The sequence below is a fragment of the Sinocyclocheilus grahami genome, unplaced genomic scaffold, assembly GCF_001515645.1.
Source record: "Sinocyclocheilus grahami isolate Dianchi unplaced genomic scaffold, SAMN03320097.WGS_v1.1 scaffold791.1, whole genome shotgun sequence".
Lineage (NCBI taxonomy): Eukaryota > Metazoa > Chordata > Actinopteri > Cypriniformes > Cyprinidae > Sinocyclocheilus > Sinocyclocheilus grahami.
Window position 1 is genome coordinate 762,030 of NW_015505970.1, and position 21,974 is coordinate 784,003.

The 21,974-nt window shown below is 36.5% G+C and overlaps 2 protein-coding genes across 3 annotated transcripts in view; both read right to left on the reverse strand.

Annotated features, from left to right (window-relative positions):
• LOC107561771 (butyrophilin subfamily 1 member A1-like) overlaps positions 1-2,761 on the reverse strand; it is a 42,423-nt gene extending 39,662 nt beyond the window's left edge. The window contains exon 1 of the mRNA XM_016246245.1: positions 2,585-2,761. Coding sequence (XP_016101731.1) covers positions 2,585-2,630 — 46 coding nt within the window. The 5' untranslated portion in view covers positions 2,631-2,761. The remainder of the gene's footprint in view (positions 1-2,584) is intronic.
• Positions 2,762-8,298: 5,537 nt separating this feature from the next.
• LOC107561769 (KH domain-containing, RNA-binding, signal transduction-associated protein 1-like) lies at positions 8,299-18,100 on the reverse strand. 2 transcript variants are annotated; one of them, XR_001605904.1, is made up of 11 exons: positions 17,818-18,100; positions 16,501-16,622; positions 16,291-16,407; positions 16,065-16,211; positions 15,783-15,901; positions 15,407-15,644; positions 13,566-13,639; positions 13,352-13,410; positions 12,973-13,141; positions 10,828-10,881; positions 8,299-8,445 (listed from the first exon to the last, which is right to left on the reverse strand). XR_001605904.1 is itself a non-coding variant. In XM_016246241.1 (9 exons), exons 1-9 carry the CDS (start codon positions 17,945-17,947, stop codon positions 13,038-13,040), a joined length of 1,110 nt encoding a protein of 369 aa, XP_016101727.1. In that variant the 5' UTR covers positions 17,948-18,100; the 3' UTR covers positions 12,244-13,037. The 2 variants fall into 2 exon arrangements, 1 of the variants encoding a protein (XP_016101727.1); XM_016246241.1 differs by lacking the exons at positions 8,299-8,445; positions 10,828-10,881 and having other exon boundaries at positions 12,244-13,141.
• Positions 18,101-21,974: the final 3,874 nt, after the last annotated feature.

The window sequence follows — 21,974 nt, forward strand, 5'->3', positions numbered from 1 at the left end:
ATATATATATATATATATATATATATATATATATATATATATATATATATAGCAAGTTTATCAAACCAAATACAAATTACTAGAACAACATTAGAAAGCAGTCTGGACTCAAATAGTCGCTTGACCTTCTTTTGTTACCAGACATGAATTCAAGGATGAATGGCGATAGCAGAAAAAAAGGGACATAAAAACAACATGCCATGCATCCGAACACTTGACTCAAAGTCAAACACCCAAAATACTTGGCAAAAGTTGCATCTACATGCAATGTTAGAATGGAATGAGACCATTACTTTAAAAAGCAACATGAACGGCTGACTAAAGTTTAGCCTTGGTGTGAAGTGTAGGCAGGGAGACAAGGAGGCAATGAAAAAAACTTTCCCAGAGCAGCTCCCTCTTCACAAGGAATGTTATTTGTCGACTGCACAAAAACAAGGCATGCACTCTGTCCTTGAATAGAAAAAAGGCTACAATTCTGTACTCCAATAAACAATTCTAGCCACATTTGCATCAGTACTGAAACTGCCTGTAATATTTCATCATAAAACGTTTTATCAGGACTGTATGTCTGCTCGTCCATCTGTAGAAAAGAAACATTTCAAATTCTTTAAATTCTTTTTTCAAATGTCAAATTTCAAGTCATGATTTATGGATAGATCTGTGGGGGGGACTTGTCCTCTGAAATACACAATAAATTGACAATCACTATTACTCATGAAAGAGTTCACTCAGAAGCCAAAAACACATGCGAAAATGACAACAGAAATTGTTTTCCGTTTTGTCATTTCATGTAACGCGAAGACAGACTCCTTCTGTTTCATCTAAACACAAGTTTATTTGTCTAAAGCAGGCTCTGTGCAGCCCACAACACAGAAAAAATGTGTGCGACACATTAGTAGTGCCTTCTGAATAACAAAACATCCATCAATGTCTGGTTTAAACAATATGGGTTTCATAATTTGTATAATTAGTTATAATGTATTGCCCCTTGAGAGATAAGATCAAATGTTTCACAACTTTATCCAAAATAGCAACTTTCTAAAAAATAAGTTTACACTTTGAAATCTGAGATGATCAACAAAAGCAGATATTCAAAATGAAATACTTCCAACCAGAGGCGTCATGCCCATTCAAAGTGAGGGGGGGGCACGTGGATTTTGAATGCAGCTTCCAAAAGACAAAAAAAAAAATAGCTGAATAATATTTTTTAATATTTGATACGATCACACTGGCGTTATTAGATCATTCAGTACGTCGATCACATCACCAGCTGCTAAATTCAAATCTGCTTTCGCTGGCTGGCGCTGAACCAGAGACAGATGCGTTTTTACAGCACTGCGCATTAACCAATCACACACAGTGCTGTTGAGCTTATGAATGCAATGACCAATCAGAGGTGTTCAGATGAGTCAACGCTACAATGCAGGTGTTTTGTTAACTCGCTCGCTGACTGGCGAATTCTCTCATCAGAAACAACAAAGTGCAGACGTGTGTATGAATCTGTAAGTAAGATACTCATTTCACAGTGTAAACAGCTTCAGTGATTTCAATGGGAGTTTTTGAGCGTGCTTGAACTCTAAACTGAAGTCAGTGAAATTTTTTTTTTGATGCATTTCATTTGACACAATGAAAGTGTTATGATTTTAGCCTAACTTACAATGTTTAAAAATAAATTCACATTTAATACAAAGTCAGTCGTACTAAAAATATTTTATGGCATAACACCCTGTTACTTAAGTAAATAGACTTTTTAGTCTACTTAATAGTTTGTATGCATAGTTATAGATTAAATTATTAGGCTACTTTAACCATCGCCAATTATAGATAAACAATCTATAAACGAGGAAAATGCAACTATTTACACATATTTGAGACTCGAGATAGACTCGAATTTGAGCCAATTTCAAGATTTAGTTAACACGTGTGGGATTTTTTTCGAATAAAAAGGAAAACATAAATAAAACATGTTTTATTTATGTTTTAAAACATAAATTAAATGTTTTAAAACATAAACAAATGTATAAAAGCATGACAGCCCCTGCTTCCAACAGATTCAAATATAAAACTTGGGATATGTATAAATGTAGCTATTATTAAAAGAAGCATTACAACTATTTCATTAAAACATAACTAATGGAATTCCAAAAATGCAGCTCTTTTTAAAAAGTTTTTAAAGCTGCCTGTCCACTTTTTGTCAACAGATATGAATGAAAACATTGTAATCAAGTGAATCAGACCTCAAACGGAGGGTCATTTTTCCATATTCCACCTGTTATGAGCTCGCCACTATCTGACCGTTTTGAACCACATACTGAGTGGTTCACAAGAAAAACTTGAGAAATACAAAACTTTTCTTTAATTCACACAGTTTGCTTGATTAGACACGTGCACACGTTCACTTCGCTGAGAGAGAAAGGGGTGCAAAACGCATTTTCAACGAAGAAAATGGTGGGATAGCCTAGAACGACTCTTTAGGTTTAATTTAACCCGAGTCGTGGCAAAACAACACTATTTGCAAAGAATCAAATCATAGATTTAACAGACATACTAAGTAACAAAACGCCAATCAAATCTTTGTACCGACCTGCACGACGCAGTAAGATCCAGAACAAAAGACAACGACACAGCATACTTTCTGATGAGGGCTTGACACCTTGGAAACCGCTCCGGTTTAATGGTGATGCCACAACAGCGCGCGCGGACTTTTAGCAGTGCAAACCCTGCGGACACCTTCAGAACTGGGCGGTCTGAGCTCCAGAAGGGGCAGGATCTCTACGCAAGAGCTGGTATCTTCCATAAAGTTGAATTAATCTTACATACAATTTAAGCACAAGCTAAAATATAAAATATGTTTTATTTGGGACCCAGGCATAGACTTTTGTTCTCTGTTGAGGACATGCTTTAAGTGAATTTCTCTACATGCCACAGCTTGTCCATATCAAATGTTTGATCAGAAACACTCCCTCTCCTTGGTCTTTAAATATGACTGATATTGACAGACTGATTAAACTTAGCACTCTTAGGAAAATATGATGATGTTTTGTAATTATCCTTTAAATCGAGCTAATTTTGTAATAGTTTATCGTAAATAAACAGCTCAGAAAAAATCTTATGGGGTTTCAAATCAGAATATGACTTTTTGTTACGAAACAGGCAGGGCTGGACTGGGACCAAAAATCGGCCCTGGCATTTTTTGGTCCAGGCGGCCCACCACCACTTCGAGATATATATATATATATATAATACACACACTATACTGGCCAAACATATTGAACGAAAGGAAAACTTGAAATCGCATCATATGACCCCTTTAAAGGCGCATTACACACATTTTTTGTTGAGTTTTTTTTTCTAAATAATGGTTTTTAGCATAACAAAACTATGAAAGCTGTAAGTCAAATTTGGCTGAGGACAAGGACAGGATTTGTAATTTTCAAAAGTGTTTTTAATAAATTAAAAAATATCTGAGAACCTAATGAATGACATATTCCTTTACAGAACAATTCACAGAAATCAACCATCAGTCAGTTTTAGACATTATTTGGATGTAATACTTTTTATTCACTGTAACAAGTCAAGGACAGATAATGTACATTTCTGGTAGAATGTCCCCTGGACAAACAGCATGCTAATCAGTCATTTTGGGGAAACAACTATTCATAGTTTTCACGTGACATCACATTCTTACAGGAACCCCCACATGGAGGGCAAAACAAGGCTTTCCTCCACTGACCGCCAGTTATTTTAATGAGGTTTGCATTAAGTAGGCTAGTAATGTAGTAAGACAGTGATATTTAAAAGCCAAATTCAGTATACACTTATTGATGATGCATACTTTGTACAGGCAAGCAGATGAACCCAGAATATAAACGCAATTGGCAAACTTTAATATTAAATGTTTTCCCATAGAAAACCATTACAAAGAAGACGCTTAACTATTTAGCACATTGCGTTCATATTCTGGGGTCATTTACTTGCCTGTATAAAGCAGGCATCATCAATAAGGTGCGTAGCCTACTGAATTTGATCTTTTAATAACATTGTTTTAAAGGCACTTTAAGTGTTTTCGCATTAAACATTTTAAAATGTCCCACTGTGATTTAAATATTGCGGCGGGTGCTTTATATGGATTGCTAATGGCCAAAACTTGCATTTTGTTCTTTGTTTTATTCTTTTGAGAAGTGATTCAAATATTTTTGGATTGGAATGTTTTGCCCGCCGAGTCTTCGAGCCAGTCACGTGACTGAAAACTTCTGGCTTCAGGTCTCATCCGCGTCCCGCTATTTTTAACTGTACAAAACAGCTCGTTTTGCCACTTGATATTGCAAATTGGTGTTTCTTACCTTACTATTTTAATGTATTATCTTAATTGTGAACACTTGTTTGTAGTGCAGACAGTCTTACTGTTTACTGCACGTTGTTATTCTTCTCGTTTTTCCCCTACAGCGGCTAATAAAACGGAAGTCTCACCCATAGGCTTCCTTCCGCGTTGAAGAATAAGGTGGATAGGGAAAGAAATTATCCACAAGTTTCCTACACCCCATGAGGCCTTGCGTCAAAAGTGGGAGCGTCTTCCGGTTCAAAGTAAACAAGCGGGACGTGACAGACTCTGTGTTCCATTCGGAAGGGCTCATCCCTATAGGGTTTACCCTCAGGAGTGAGAGCTTCGAAGGGATGAAGGGTGTAGGGGTCAAAAAAACTGTTTTTGGAACGCACTTCTGCGTCATCTTAACGGGACGATCAAGGAGGCGCCTTCGTCGCACATGTTGTACGCTGGTTGACCCCCAATCGTCTTTTATGTTCAATATAATCTATATTTGTGTATGTAATGTAATGCAAAATGTATTTGTAATGTATATTGTGTCTATGTATTTGAAATATTCGAATGGACTGATAAAGGTAGCTGTATTTTTGTTGAAGTACAATGTCGTTTTGACCAACCATAAAAATGTACCAAATCTAACTCGTATACATATTACAGTAGTATAGAAAAATACTATGCATACTTTTATCGGTGAAGTCGAACTCTGTGACACCAAACAACTTCCCTGTACAAAGGATCATGGGGGCCTGAAGTGACCATTAGTTGTACCCTTCGAGATCCTTCATTCCAAAGGGCCCATTGAAGAGGCCAGTTTTGAGCACTTCGGTTTGGAACGACCCTTCAATTTGGCCATGATTGTTTTCACTCCAAAATGCCCTTCAGAGGGCAATATATCCCCTTTGGAACGCACTGACTCATTCATTCAACAGTTGACAGTCAGTCATTCAAGATTTAGCGATCCAAACTTCCTAACGATGTGGGAACACAACTTCAACCAACTTATAAGGGTGAAATAGCAGTACCTTTACCCTCCGCTAAACTGAAATGTTTACTGTGTGTCATTCATGTTATGCGTATGTTGCTTCACAGTGGCCTTCACTTAAAATCTAGTGATTTAGTCTAAGATTGTTGGATGATAAAATTAGCACACAAAGTACTAGGGATGCACCGAAATGAAAATTCTGGGCCGAAACCGAAAATTCTGGATGCACTTAGCTGAAAACCGAAACCGCTTTGTAATAATTCATTATTATTTTATTGAATAATATAAAGTAATTTTGTAAGACTTTAATGAAAGTGACACAAAAATATCAATATATTATTTTTATTCAGTATTATCAGAGCATGTGAGCAGAGCATATCGGGGAGCAGATCAGTGAATGAGAGGGTAGCATCATTTTGCAAGCGTTTACTACATAGAAATTTCCTGCTGGCGCATTGAGCGGACTTTGCTTTTCCAGTGAGCATGAGCGGTACATGAGCAGAACACACATTCATAGAGCGGAATATTGAGCGGAACAAAATTTCTGTGCATCCCTATAAAATACCATTTGTATACTACTTCCGCCACCTCACCGGAAGTTGTACCCACATTCATTTTTACAGTAGCGTCCCCCCGAAAACAGGTGGATAGATCAATATTCCTATGAAATATGAGATTTTTATGAAAATGTTGCCAAGTTATTATTCCCATTTTTACCTTATTTCATTATGGTTTGCGCCAAATACACATTAATATGCAAATTAGGCAAGACAAGGCAAGTTTATTTATATAGCACATTTCATACACAATGGTAATTCAAAGTGCTTTACATAAAAGTAAAATAATCATTAAAAAATCACAATAAAACAGGGAACTTAATTTAAAAAAAAAGATTTAGAAATTGATTTAAAATGAATTTAAAAACGATTATACATAAAATACAGTGCAATCAGTTCGGACATCGCACAGTGCTCATTTAATAAATGCACAGCTAAACAGATGAGTTTTGAGTCTAGATTTAAATGTGACTAATGTTTTAGCACATCTGATCTCTTCTGGAAGCTGATTCCAGCTGCAGGCGGCATAATAGCTAAAAGCGGACTCCCCTTGTTTTGTGTGAACCCTTGGTATTTCTAACTGACTCGATCCTAATGATCCGAGTGGTCTGTTAGTTTATATTCAGTGAACATATCTATGTATTTAGGTCCTAGGCCACTGAGTGATTTATAAACGAGTAAAAGTACTTTAAAATCAATCCTAAATATAACTGGAAGCCAGTGTAAGGACCTGAGGACTGGTGTGATATGCTCAGATTTTCTGGTTCTAGTCAGAATTCTGGCAGCAGCGTTCTGGATGAGCTGCAGCTGTCTAATGGTCTTCTTGGGAAGGCCGGTGAGGAGACCATTACAATAGTCCACCCTGCTGGTGATAAAGGCATGAACAAGTTTCCAAGACTGGAAACATCTCATTCTTGCAATGTTTTTGAGATGATAATATGCTGATTTGGTTACTTTGACATGACTACTGAAACTAAGGTCTGTCTCCAGAATCACACCAAGATTCCTGCCTTGATTTTTAGTTGTTTGACCCCTAGAGTCAATGTATGCATTCACCTTGAGAACTTCATCTTTGTTTCCAAATGCAATGACTTCAGTTTTACTGAAGAAAGTTCTGGCACATCCAACTGTTAATTTCATCAATGCATTGGCAGAAGGAGTCAATGGGGCTGTAGTCATTTGGAGATAAGGCTAGGTAAATCTGAGTATCATCAGCATAGCTGTGATGGGCAATTTGGTTCTCTCATTATTTGACTTAGTGGGCGAATATACAGGCTAAACAGGAGCGGTGCAAGAATTTATCCTTGTGGGACTCTGCATGTCATAGACGTCCACTTAGAAGGGAGAGGTTATGATGTCAGTATAGGAGAGCATAAGTTCAAGTATGACCTGAACCATTTGATTACCATCCCAGAATGCCCGATCCAGTTTTCTAGTCTCTCTAGAAGTACGTTATGATCTAGTGTCAAATGCAGCACTAATATCTAGTACAGTAATGGGCAAACTTGGCCCTTCCAGGCCACTATCCTGCAGAGATTTGATTCAACCCTGATATGACTCACCTGCCTGTAGCCTTCTAGTAGTCTTGAAAACAATGATTAGCTGGTTCAGGTGTGTTTGATTAGGGTTGGAACTAACTTCTGAAAGAAAGTGGCCTGGAAGGGCCAAGTTTGCCCACCCCTGATCTAGTAGTACCAGCACTAATATTTTGCCAGAATAAGCGTTAAAGCGAATATCATTAATTGATGAAAACCTAAAAACTGATTGGTGAACGAAAACATTGGGTTTCCCTATACATGCCCATTTATTTATTTATTTTTAACTTGGTCCTGGCATCCTCTACAACGAACATAGAATAAAACCACCAATAATACACTAGCAATCACCCAGAACACCCAGGTAACTGCATAGCAGCCAAATAGCAACCATAAGAGTATTAATTTTCTGTCATTTCATCCATACTCTTGATAGACGGCATGGCCTTAAAACCTTAGTACTTCAAACTAAAAACGTCAAGCTTTATTTCAAACTAAATGCTATGCTTTCTCAAGCCAACTTCAAAGTTTGTCAAGACAAACTTTAGTTGATTCTGATTGGCATAATGCAGCAATAAGTTGCCAATATTTCTAAATTATAACCAGGGCAACAGACAAAATTCACCACTACAACGGGTACATTTTTTTCTAATTGCTTATTTCCCCCTAAAATTATCAGCATGAACATTTTTGTAACTTAAACTACTGACTTTAATGGTTAAACTTTTTTTTAATAACCCCTCTAAATTTAGGCTAAAACATACTCCGATTAAAACTACCAGAGAAGCGCTTCACTTAAATTAAACATACTTGTACAATACAACCTCATTCTGAAACACAATCAGTAATACAACTTCAATAGAACGGTATAAAATCATTTATTGGGATCCAAAAAAATGCATGTATAAAAAGTAACAAAATAACAAAACATCCATTAAAAAAAAAAAAAAAAAGACTAAAAATCTTCACAAAATATTCCTCAGACACACAAGAGATTGTATAAAAAGGCGGTAATTTTCCTCTTCAGTACTAAATGACACCAAAAGCCTGGAACACACAGAGAGAACTCATTAAAATGTTACTGTTTATTAGACACTATAGAATTTATAAGTAGAACACAGTGTCACATTTGAATGAAACCTTGATAGGTTTCAAAGACTTGGTCTTTCCCCACTCAAAGACTAAGGAGCTGTACAAGCATGCATGACTACTACCTACATTGAAAACAGCTTTTCAAAATAAACTACCAAAATGCCCACTGGGTGAATTTGGTGCTACACAAGACAATAGACTTTTATAACAACCTGTTATATAATATGTAAATACATAATGTTAATGTATGAATACTGCAGAATTAATGCAGCCATTATCAGTATTCTAATACTCTTTGGTCCAAAAAAAAAAAAGAAGAAGAGAAAATTGGATTTCCACCCAGTATCATGTTAGCAAGCTATAGTGTTGTAGAGCTCAAGACAAATGCAAAATTCTGCATTTCTTTTTGGAACTGACTAATCAGAGCCCTTTTTGGTCTGAGCTTATGCACATCAGTTTGAGTTAACATTGCCAAAATTACCCACAAATTTTTTTTTTCACTCAAAAACTAAGGCACATAGGCTCAGATCAGTGAGGCCCACGACTAATCAGTTCCAAAAACAAATGGAAAACCTGTTCTAATTGAAAGAAAACATGCAGACAAAGAAGACTGAACCCAAGATTTGTTGATAATACAGCAGAGAGAGATTTACAAGCAGTTTTTAAAAGGCCAGCTATTTTTGACCAGGAACCCCAAAATATGTGAAGGTAAAATTTAATTAATCACTCTCAAGATTAAATTAATAAGATCAAATCACAGATTCAATTAACTTAAGATGTTACTTACAATTCTTCCTCATGTAAAACTTAGCAAGGTTACATTTCACATTTGCTAGTTTAAACTAATGCATGCTTGCAAATCATTAAATATGCACATATATACACATGCATGCACAGGGATTGAAACTCACCAGCCAACTTGGCTACTCAATTTTTAAGTTACCGGCCATTCATAACTTCTACTAGCCAAAAAATAAATATAAAGACAGAAATACACCAACAGTTTGAGGCCGTCTACACTGGGCGTGACAAAGTGACCGTTACAAATCATTTTGTCAGTACTAGGGGTGTGCGATATTGACAAACTCAATATTTTCTGTGATTGTATCGATAAAGATAATTCAGACTATATTTTGCTGAGTGTGTTATTGTGCTGATATCTTAAGGACTACCGTGGACAGCTGACTCCTAAAGTTTTTGATATTCTTCATATTCTGTGTGGTCAGTTCACAGCAGTGATGGAAATTAATCTTTTCCAATAAGTTTAAATTGATTTTTAACTTTTATGGGCATTCTTACCTTTATAAAGCAGTTTTTTTCTAAAAGTGTACATCTTTTTAGTCAAATTCTTACATTTAATCAGTCAATTATAATAATAATACATTTAGGCTGTTACTAAACAAATTAAATCAGTATCAATAAAATTAATCTTTGCAGAAGTTGCATATGAAGTGGCATTTAAATGCATTTACACATGTTAATGCAGCTTAGAGGGACATGGAATGCTTTAAACTGCAGTTATAAATGCATAATGTTTTGATATTTAAAACGATGTTGAATACTGATATTTTAAATTAAAAAAATTAAAAGATACTTTAAATGTGAAATTAACACCGCCAGGATGTGGCAGCAAGTCACTGTTAAGGGAGTCATTGCGATTGAACCGAATCATTTACACGGTAGATTCATTCAGAAACAAAACTCATGTTGCTCCGAGACGCACAACAGTACTGTGGCGGTGTTTGGTGAAATAGCACAAAAACAACCAATATGGTGTCTAAAACGCAAGTCTCTTGATATTAACTTGTTTATTGAACTGTTGTATAAAATAAATATCACATTTGTAACCATGCTGATTTTTTAAGAAAAAAATAAAAATAAAATGGCACTCTGTGTGAGATATTGATTAACTATATGAATTGATATAAATGTATACATTTTCTGCCTCCTTATCTTGAATTATGTGATCATTCTTAATGCATATTAATAGACTGAATCATGCAGTGAAAGAACCACTCTAAATGCGCACGCGCACTAAATCCTGTGTTGGTCTAACCAGACTTCATCACGTCACGTATGCACGCCTCTGTACGTGTTTTGTTTAGCTTTTGCAATATACTCGATAATGTCATGATGTCTCACGAGTTCAGTATTTGCGCTAAACCTGCATGAACTTCCCCAAGAAATTAATGAGTGAACAATTTATGAAAAGTAACCTGCCCGCCAAATTGGCTAGTGATTTGACAGCGTTACCCACCACAGCTGATTTTTACCCGCATTTGGCGGGTGTTAATTTCAAATCCTGCATACACGTATACACACACACACTCTCTTCACCTGTAGCAGCTGCCTGGTAAAGCCAGTCTGGAAAGAACATCTCGGCATCAGTCACTGAGCAACACAAAAGATGAGTTAGTACTCAAGACAACACAAATCAACAACTCCACAAAGACATGTCCAACTCTACACACATCTCATTACATACTTGTTAGATTTGAGGACATTTTGTCTATTTTGTACAGCTACAAGAACAAATGTAATTTTGACTAAAAACTACAATCTATTTGGTTTTTAAAACAAGTTACATATAAAATAACTACTATATAAAACTAAGTTTTAGAAAATTAATATTTGATGTTAGCCAGGTTTAGGAATATTGACTTTTGAATTAGCAAACAACGGAATTTGAATTTGTAATGATTGTGTAGAAATGAGTGAATGAACATTTGTGCTAGGAGAGAAATTTAAGGTTGATATTACCTTTTTTGAAGCTTGCGTTACACTTTACGCCTTCTTTCCCAATTTTGTAGTTTATTAAGCCAGCGAATGCAACATTTGAATCATCTTCACGGTCAAAACTCACACTGGGCTACAAAAGTCTGTGTTGAGTGATCTGGTTGAATAATACATATCATGGAGATTCTTTTGCTTTGTTTTGCACGCAAAATTACCAGATATTACCAGAGCACCACATATCTAAATTGTTTTGTGCGTGTATACTTTACCTTTTAAAAAGGGGAATCTATTTGCACTTTTAGAGGTGACTCTGCAGGTCTTACCTCAAGATCCTTCTCAATAGAAGACAGATATGTAGAGTCTCTGTGACATCAGAGGGATTTAGTGACTCTGATGCAAGGTTGCAACAGGGTTATCGCTTTTAAAACAGGTATAAACACATGAAAAAGTTCCAGGATTTTCTTAGTATTGTGTATAAATCATTGTTAGTGTTGAATAGCTTGACTATTATTTGTTAAAGGGGTCATATTAAATCAAATCCACTTGTTTTTGCACCAAAAACAGGCAGACATTTCGTTTAAACTAATACTTCAAAGTTTGGAGTCCTAAATGTTATAGCATGTTGCCACAGTATGAACATCAACACTCAAAAGCTTAATGAAAAGCTGATTTTAAAGATATGACCCCTTTAAAATGATAAAACAAAAATAATTGCGATTAGCTTGTTGGGGGACCATGGTAACATTTTGGAAATATTTGTCTTCAATGCTATTGAGGTCAATTGTTCCTGTACAAGACATAATATATGCACATTTTTCACGATCTACTTAACACAAATAATTGCAGACTAATTTATCAACGGTTTATACACAATATATTTTGAACAGCATTAAGGGAGTAAAACAAGTTTTCTATCTAAATGTTGTGATGTTATAAACTGCATGCAGAATTTTGACAGTTTGCAACAGTTTTATATGGGATGAATATTAGCACTTTAATAAAAGTCAAATACAAAAGTTTTGAAGGCTGTAAAAGAAAACTAAGCTTTATTGACAAACTGATAGGGACACATTTTGGACATATTTAGTTCCCTAGTTAGGAAATGCACACAAGCTTGCTAATATTTCGGAAACTGCAAACTTATAAACACCAAATAACAAGTTTCTAATAGTGGAGTATTGTACGTACAAATATTTGAGAGGGTTGTACTTTTATCAGACTACAAGTAAATCTAAACTACAAACCTTGCGATATTTGTTTTGCTCATTTAACAAAACGAATCAGCAGATGCGAAGATTGGATGTTTTTATGAGAATTTCAAACAGTAAATAGCCTCAAACCAAATGGAATTTGTTCTTTGAAGAATAAGTAACATGTTGGTTTGTACAGGAACTAATATTTTTGTGCATTCCTCAGATTTTTTTTTTTTGTGCCTTACAAAAGCGCGTTTGGAATAAATCTAAGTGACATTAACAGGCAGTTTTTTCTTTTTTTTTTCCATTTTACACATGGACATCAGCTAATTATCTAGCATTCAGGTATCTTTTTCAGAGAAGAAACACTTAAGCATTAAAAGAAATGAACAAAAACAGCAAAATTTATAAAACAAAAGAGAATAAACAGCAAATTATCTCAAATTTAAAATGTCACGTCGAACTTATGGTCATTGTACTACTTAAAGAGTATATTCAGAATATTAAAAAGGAGTGTTAACCAAAGCAATACAAAAATAACAACTAAAATTACTTTAGGTGGTTACAAGAGGTTACGAGGGGAGGAAGTTGCCAGGCAACCGTTCTGACGGACAGCTCTCAGTATCTGCCATATGGATGCTCCCGATATGATTTGCCCGGTCGGGCAGTTGGAGCCTTTCCACCGGTGCCACCCCAAGCACCACCATCCCAGTCATCTTCAGCTAGAAACAAACACACACCCTTAACATGGAAAAACTGATTCAAGGATAACTTAGTACATTGTATTCCTGGCATGAGACACATGGGTGTATGTAGTTTAAGCTTGAAAAACATCTAACATTACAGTCAGTAGTATAAACTGGCTCTATCGTCTCAACGATGGGCCAAAAAAGCTGCACATTTAAATGCGTTGATAAATGAGTTTGTCTTACTGTAAGACTCATAAGTTTCTTGTGCCTCTCCGTGACCGTAATCATAATACTCTGTGTCTCTGTGGAAGAAAAAAACGTTTTAAAAGGTAGTTTTGTAAAGTTAAAATTAAATCAAGACAAGACTTTGGATGAGAAGAAAAATTACGCATGGCTTCTGAGAAACCATGAGCAAGAATGTTACATTTAGTGGTAAAAAGCAGCAAACAGCACTCACGGCTGTGGAGCAGGCTGACTGTAGTAGCTCTCATACCCTTCATAGGAAGGCTCTGCGTATGGTTGTTCATATGCCTGCGAAAATACAGGAGACATGGAGATGTATCACGAGCTAAAAATAATTTTAAAGACATGGTCTTTTCAGTACGAGTACGAGTAGGATATGCATTCACAAACTAGTATTACAACAAAACGTAAATTTTATTATAAAAACACATGCCAAACAGTCTTGTAGTACATTACTGTTCAAAAGTTTGGGATTGTTAAATTTTTTTTTATTTAATTTAAAGACTCGTTTATTAAAGCTGAATATTTTTGATAAAAAAAAAAAAAAAAAAAAAAACACAGTAAAACAGGTATTTTGTGAAATATTACAACTCAAAATAACTTTGTAGCAACCCTCTACGCACACCTTGGCAATATAATCGCCATTGGCTAGTACATTTTTTTTGTTTACTCGCCAGACTGATATGCTATTCTACACACACATTTACTTCGCTATCTAAATGGAGACATTACATAGACTTCTATTGTTTTTATATACAGATAGTTATACACTTTTTAACCTAAACCCACCCCTACCCCTCACAGAAACTTTCTGCATTTTTTTAAATTTCAAAAGTAAAAAAAAAAAAAAAACGGTTTACTTTATTTTTTATAACAGTTTTACAAATGAGGACATCCACAAATTGAGGTTTTTGCCGATTTTGCTCACTTTTGGGTACAAATTTTTCCCCACAATATGGTTAGGTACACACACACGATTCCACCCATTCAGCTTATCTTTGCCTATTTTGCTCACTTTTGGGTACAAATTTTTCCCCACAATATGGTTAGGTACACACACACGATTCCACCCATTCAGCTTATCTTTGTAAAATGGAACAGCTTCTTAAATAACTGAATGTGCACTCTTAACTTCAGCCAATCAAGCATTATATTATGATATTACTCTTAAAAGCGGAATAATTCTAAATTAACTTATTTTGACAGGAAAATACAACAAAGAATATGGTAATACTCTCGCTCTTTGCATGTGAGAAACACAGCGCTATCAGTAAAGCGACGGCGAGTCGTGCGCCTTCACACTAGTTACTGGTAACGTTACGTCAAACACCGGTGCGCTGCGTGCTACATACTGCGCATCCATTGAGTACATGATCCATTGAGCGCATCCAAATGGTACAGATCGCTTGACGGAGAGCGAAACTCACGTGCTCAGTCAGCGTGTTTATCGAGGGAAAATCTGTGTTGAACGCCTCTCACTCACACACTGGCGTGTAAAATCTAAGAATTTATTAGCCAATGGCTAACGTTAAGTGTAATTGGTCTAAATGCACCTGACGATGCCACAAACATATTATATTTCTTATTAAAATCGTATGCACATTTCACACATTTGCATGTGGCCGAATCATATATTAGTTGATATTGATGATTTTCAACGTGGTTCCAACTTGACCTAAATAGATGTGAGCCAAACTTCTCAGCATAACACAACACGAACATATATCTATATATACACATATATATATGAAAAGTGCAACGAGGCCCAACGACCAAATCCACGGCTTCTGGGCCTACAGCACGCATTTCACCGACACTATATTTAAAAAAAAAAATATTCCTGTGACAAGGCTAAATTTGAGATGTTTTTCAAGATTCTTTGATGAATAGAAAGGTCAAAAGAAAATCATTTATTTGAAGTAGAAATATTTGTAACAAATGTCTCACTTTTGATAAATTTAATCTGGAAAACGGAAATCATACTGACCCCAAACTTTTGAATGGCAGTGCAGATAACAGTTATAGTTAACAGTGGTGTTGTGGATATTGATTTACATATTCGCCGTAGCCTTCCGGTTTGGATGGGTGCTGTTGGTGGGAGAGAGCGGTTGCTGGTGTCATCCTCTGAGTTTGGGCTGGTGGTCTTGACCGAGAGGCTGCTCCTCCTCTGGCTGATGTTGGGGGTGGAGGACCACCTCTTCCGGCAGGGGCTCCCCTCGCTGCAGCTCCACGCCCTGGACCCCCTCTTGGACCTCCTCCACGTGGTCCTCCACGAGGCAGCATGCCACGACCCCTTTGAGTACAACCATACATATAGGGATTATTACTGCATACTCCAAACACTTACGATTGTTAAGATCACATGAGACAATTATTCTATTGACAGATGCATGTAGCATAACAGAGGCTATATTTTTGATTGTTATCTCACCTAGGGCCCATTGGGGGTGGTCCACCACGGCCTCGGCCTCTGCCAGAAATATCCTGAGAACCATTCAGAAACCCTGGATCCATGAATGCATCCGGGTGCATATCCTCAAGCCCTTCCACCTGACACACGAAAGGATAAATCAGGCTGAACAATTAACAATTATTAAATGGCTCGCTTTCATTTCAACTGGTTTTAAAATGCATTACAACCCCTGTGAAAGCCTATTCAAAAAAACTAGGGATGCACCAATAAAAGCATTGGTTGTCTTGCATTGACACTTACAGGCATTAGGAACTTCTTGACCTCATCCATGGCATGAGCCATACGGAGGTAACAATCAGGAATTGGAGCAAAAACCTCAATGTGCACATGCAGCTCCATGGCCAAGTGTGCATACTTCAGATCGCCACCCTTCCTCAGCTCCTCTTCCTGCAGGTTTCACAATTTAATCTTTAGTAACCAGGTCATTTAACAGCAAACTCATTGGCAGTGCAGCCTGGTTCATTACCTTGTTCTTATCTCTCATGGATCCTTTGCCCAGCACTGAGATCTTCGCCCCAGTGTCCTCCTGCAGACGTTTGATAGTGCTGCCCTGTGGCCCCAGAATCTTTCCCACAAAATTGAACTGAGGGAAAACATTGAGACATTTGTTAACTAATGTCAAATAACAAATCCTTGCAATGCACAGACAAAAGTCAGACAGTGTGTCACGACTTACCCGAGGGTACTGCTTCACGGGAATGAGCACTCTCTCTTTCACCCTCACGTTCTTGGCGGTGAACAGATCCAGATACGTCTCAGACTCTTTTTTAGGTTCACCTTTCTGGACCCTTTCAATCTCTGCAAGAGAAAACACAAGATCAGCTCAGAGCAAAATTAATTTAGCTTCACCTCAGCAATTGGAAAAATTGCAAACGGATTCCTAATACGAAAAAAAAAAAAATATATATATATATGGGCTGACTTCTATTTGCATTCCACACATCAATCCAGTTTATGGATGTAGATAGCCAAGCATATATTTAAGGTTCTAAAAATGTTGCTTTCTGGTTGAACCCATAACCTGTTCTCTATGTAACTCATAACAGGCAAACTTGACTTTAACGTGGAATCAAAAATGATATGCACATGATATTCTAATGCACCAATGCAAGCATACAGGTCTTTAACACTCAAGAAAATGGGTTAAAAAAAACACTAAAATCCAATAAATAAAAACAATACTAAAAGAGAATAAATTCGGTCTTATTCATAAATTCTGCAAAAAACAACAACTATTTTTTGCTTTAAGAAACAGAAAACGGCAGTGGGGTAAAATTCAAATGTCAAATTAAATGTAAATTCAAGTTGAGAAATCAGTGGAATGCCCTAAACCATTATTAACTACACTACACATTTTAAAAAATGCTTTTGTTGTTGGTTTTCGGTGCAGAAAAAATTTAAGATTTATAATCCACGCTTCTCTTGCATTGTCTGCAACTCAGAGCAATGCATCATGGGATTGTCTTTCTCCACAAAAGAAACGCCAGCCATGCTGGCCGAAGCGAGTCACATACACGCAACTTTCGACAAAATAAAAAAAAACACTTTTCTCAAACATGCAGTTCTCTGTGTAATTGGTCTAAATGCACCTGACGATGCCACAAACATATTATATTTCTTTTTAAAATCGTATGCACATTTCACACATTTGCATGTGGCCGAATCATATATTAGTTGATATTGATAATGATTTTCAACGTGGTTCCAACTTGACCTAAATAGATGTGAGCCAAACTTCTCAGCATAACACAACACGAACATATATCTATATATACACATATATATATGAAAAGCGCAACGAGGCCCAACGACCAAATCCACGGCTTCTGGGCCTACAGCACGCATTTCACCGACACGCGTGACATTTTCTCTCGATGAATATGAACGAAATTAATGTGAAAAGCGGTTCTGACTTCGCTATTCAATAACAATTAGAGGAGCTGCAGTCAGGAGGTCTGCGTGAAGTGTTAATAATGACTGAAGCGGCACTGACCTGCAGAGAGGAGCTTCATGGCGTGCGTGAACGAGGAGTCCAGGCTGTCTTTCTCCGCCAGTAACTCCGGCAGATATTTACTGTCGCCGGCGCTGCTCTTCCGCTTAATGTTGCTGTTATTACCATCCATGTTGCTCGCGGTTGACGGGGCTTTTGCGGAGGATCCAAGCGGCTAGTGCAGGAGAATGGCGCAGAAAATGCGTGCCGAGGATTTTGTACTCGTCCTAACAAAGGAAACGACGGCTAATGGCGCAGATGGAAATGACGTCACGTGGCGAAATCGGCTTCCGTTTCGGTATTTGAAGAGCTGGGGGGAGGGGCGCAGGCGGATAACTCGACTGTGATTGGACCAGCCTTGATCAGCGCTGAGAAAAGTAACAGTTGTCAGGCGACTATGCTGTAGACGTTAAGGCTAGGCCTGTAGTGAGGCCTTTATTGAAAAAATGACCTACATTTATGAGCAAAATTTCAATGTGGCGTTTAAGAGGTTACCAAACCAAACTGGCTGAGTAATCGAGCAAGTTCTAAAGGTTACATTTGTAAAAAATGGTCATTAATGTACACAGCATATTCACAGTTTGTGAAAACGAAATATTAAATACAACTAGAAAATGTGAAACACTGTGTTTTTGTAAATTCACTTTTGTTAAAATACTGTTTTGATCTGTTTGCTATTTGCAGTGGTTAATATTTACTATCTTTCATAGTATGATTTTTGGGGAAATGGTAATAAAACAGACAGGATCAGTTTTACTTACACGTACATAGATTTTACAATTCATAAAAATAGTATATGGGACCACAACAATTTAAAAACAGAAACATACACTGCTGTTGGGACCAGTAAGATTTTTTATATGTTTTAAAGTCTCTTCTGTTCATCATGCATGCATTTATTTGACCAAAATACTGAAAAAAAATTGTAAAATAACTTGATCAGCGCTGAGAAAAGTAACAGTTGTCAGGCGACTATGCTGTAGACGTTAAGGCTAGGCCTGTAGTGAGGCCTTTATTGAAAAAATGACCTACATTTATGAGCAAAATTTAAATGTGGCGTTTAAGAGGTTACCAAACCAAACTGGCTGAGTAATCGAGCAAGTTCTAAAGGTTACATTTGTAAAAAATGGTCATTAATGTACACAGCATGTTCACAGTTTGTGAAAACGAAATATTAAATACAACTAGAAAATGTGAAACACTGTGTTTTTGTAAATTCACTTTTGTTAAAATACTGTTTTGATCTGTTTGCTATTTGCAGTGGTTAATATTTACTATCTTTCATAGTATGATTTTTGGGGAAATGGTAATAAAACAGACAGGATCAGTTTTACTTACACGTACATAGATTTTACAATTCATAAAAATAGTATATGGGACCACAACAATTTAAAAACAGAAACATACACTGCTGTTGGGACCAGTAAGATTTTTTATATGTTTTAAAGTCTCTTCTGTTCATCATGCATGCATTTATTTGACCAAAATACTGAAAAAAAATTGTAAAATATTACCATTTAAAATAATGGTTTTCTGTTTTAATATACTTCAAAATATAATTTATTTGTGATACAAAGCTGATTTTCAGCATCATTACTCCAGTCTTGTCACATGATCCTTCAGAAATCATTCTAATATGCTGATTTATCATCAATGTTGAAAACAGTTGTTTTTTTTTGAAACTGATACTTGTTCCAGGATTATTTGATGAATAAAGTTAAAAAGAACAGCATTTATTTCAAATATAAATCTTTTCTAACAATATATGTCTTTATGATCACTTTTTATCAATTTAACACATCCTGAAATAAAATAAATGAATAAATTACTGACCCCAAACTTTTGAACGGTAGTGTACATTGTTACAGAATATTTCTATTTTGAATAAATGCTGTTTTTTTTAACTTTTTATTCATCAAAGAATCCTGAAAAGAGTATCACGGGTTCCAAAAACTATTAAGCAGCAAAACGGTTTCCAATATTGATAATACATCAGCATTTAAGAATGATTTCTGAAGGATCATGTGACACTGAAGACTGGAGCAATGATGCTGATGAACATATTGTATTTATGAATTATATTTGAAAGTATATTTAAATAGAAAACCATTATTTTGAATAATTTTGAGTAGATGCAGAATAGAGGCTGATGTTGATGGGGTGGATTGTTTTTTACATGTAAATGTGAAAACTGGAGACAAAAGAATATTGATTAGGGCATATCGATGTGTTTCACGCAGGGTAAGAGTGTGAATGTGCGAAGGGCGAAGACAAAGAAGCATAAATGGGGCAGTTTACAACATGTCTGGCACAGGACAATAGATGAATGGGTGCTTGGGAACGCGAGTAGATCACCAGGAGTCTGCTTTGTGTTTGTCTCCTCAATACAACAGTCTTAGGAAATGCTTCATAAAAGCCCAAAAAGCAAAAAAACTGAAATTCTTACTGACTTTGTTGTTTCCAATTTTTCTACTGCAATGTCAGTTTTTGTAGACTAGAGAAATGAGTGTGCATCATAAATTTTAAGTGGAAAGTGTTTCATATTTGTGTAGAAATAGGACTCGTTTTTTAATCACTCAGCATGTATTTTTACCTCTGCTAAACGTTATTTGTAAGCACTTTATAGGACTCATTTGTAAAAAGTTATAAGTATACAGAATATTCACAAAATGAAAATATTGAATACAAAAGTTAAAATATTTGTCAAAGTTTTATCATATATATTTTTCAATTTTGTTATAGGCTTCTTTTTTGATTTGTGTTTGCTATATTTGCAATAGGTACGATTTACTATTTTTTAAAAACAAATTATGCTCAGTTTGACCTGCAAACATCATAATAATTACTCATTTTAATAGTATTATATGGAACACACAACAATTAAAAAAACAAAAACATGCATATGTTTTGTCTCCATTTTAACATTTTTGGATAATAACAAGTGAGATTTCACTGATATTTTCGCCACTAAACTAGAAAATATCCCTGGTTTCCATTTCAAAAATCTAGGCAGTGTTTCTCTAAAGCATATAAGCCTGAGTGGATCATAGATCCATTTACATTACATATACATTTAATCATTTAGCATCCAAAGCCAAACGAGGAGAACAATTATGATCCATTGCAACCAATGGTCTCTATGATCAAGTTATCTCACAATGCTTTTGAGAAATGCAGCCCTGGTCATTTAACCACTGCACGATGGAACTACGGCAGGAGGTTACACACTGCATGACTTTACAATAGGAAGAATCGCCGACAGCTCTGTCTGGTGCAGGGTTGCCAGGTTTTCGCTACAAAACCCGCCCAATTACTACTGAAAACTAGCCTGAAAATAGCCCAATTGCTTTCGGAAAATTTTTTTTTGGCCTGGTTCTCTTGGTACAATTCACATTCCAGGGCCTAAATATCATGTTATTGGGGTCGCTTCAACCTGCTGACATAAAAAACAACCGGATTTGGCAGCACTGGTCCGCAAACTACACTGAACAAAATTATAAATGCAACACTTTTGTTTTTGCCCCCATTTTTCATGAGCTGAACTCAAAAATCTAAGACTTTTTCTATGTACACAAAAGGCCTATTTCTCTCAAATATTGTTCACAAATCTGTCTAAATCTGTGTTAGTGAGCACTTCTCCTTTGCCGAGATAATCCATCCACCTCATAGGTGTGGCATATCAAGATGCTGATTAGACAGCATGATTATTGCACAGGTGTGCCTTAGGCTGGCCACAATAAAAGGCCACTCTAAAATGTGCAGTTTTACTGTATTGGGGGGTCCGAAAACCAGTCAGTATCTGGTGTGACCACCATTTGCCTCACGCAGTGCAACACATCTCCTTCGCATAGAGTTGATCAGGTTGTTGATTGTGGCCTGTGGAATGTTGGTCCACTCCTCTTCAATGGCTGTGCGAAGTTGCTGGATATTGGCAGGAACTGGAACACGCCATCGTATATGCCGATCCAGAGCATCCCAAACATGCTCAATGGGTGACATGTCCGGTGAGTATGCTGGCCATGCAAGAACAGGGATGTTTTCAGCTTCCAGGAATTGTGTACAGATCCTTGCAACATGGGGCCGTGCATTATCATGCTGCAACACGAGGTGATGGTCGTGGATGAATGGCACAACAATGGGCCTCAGTCACGGTATCTCTG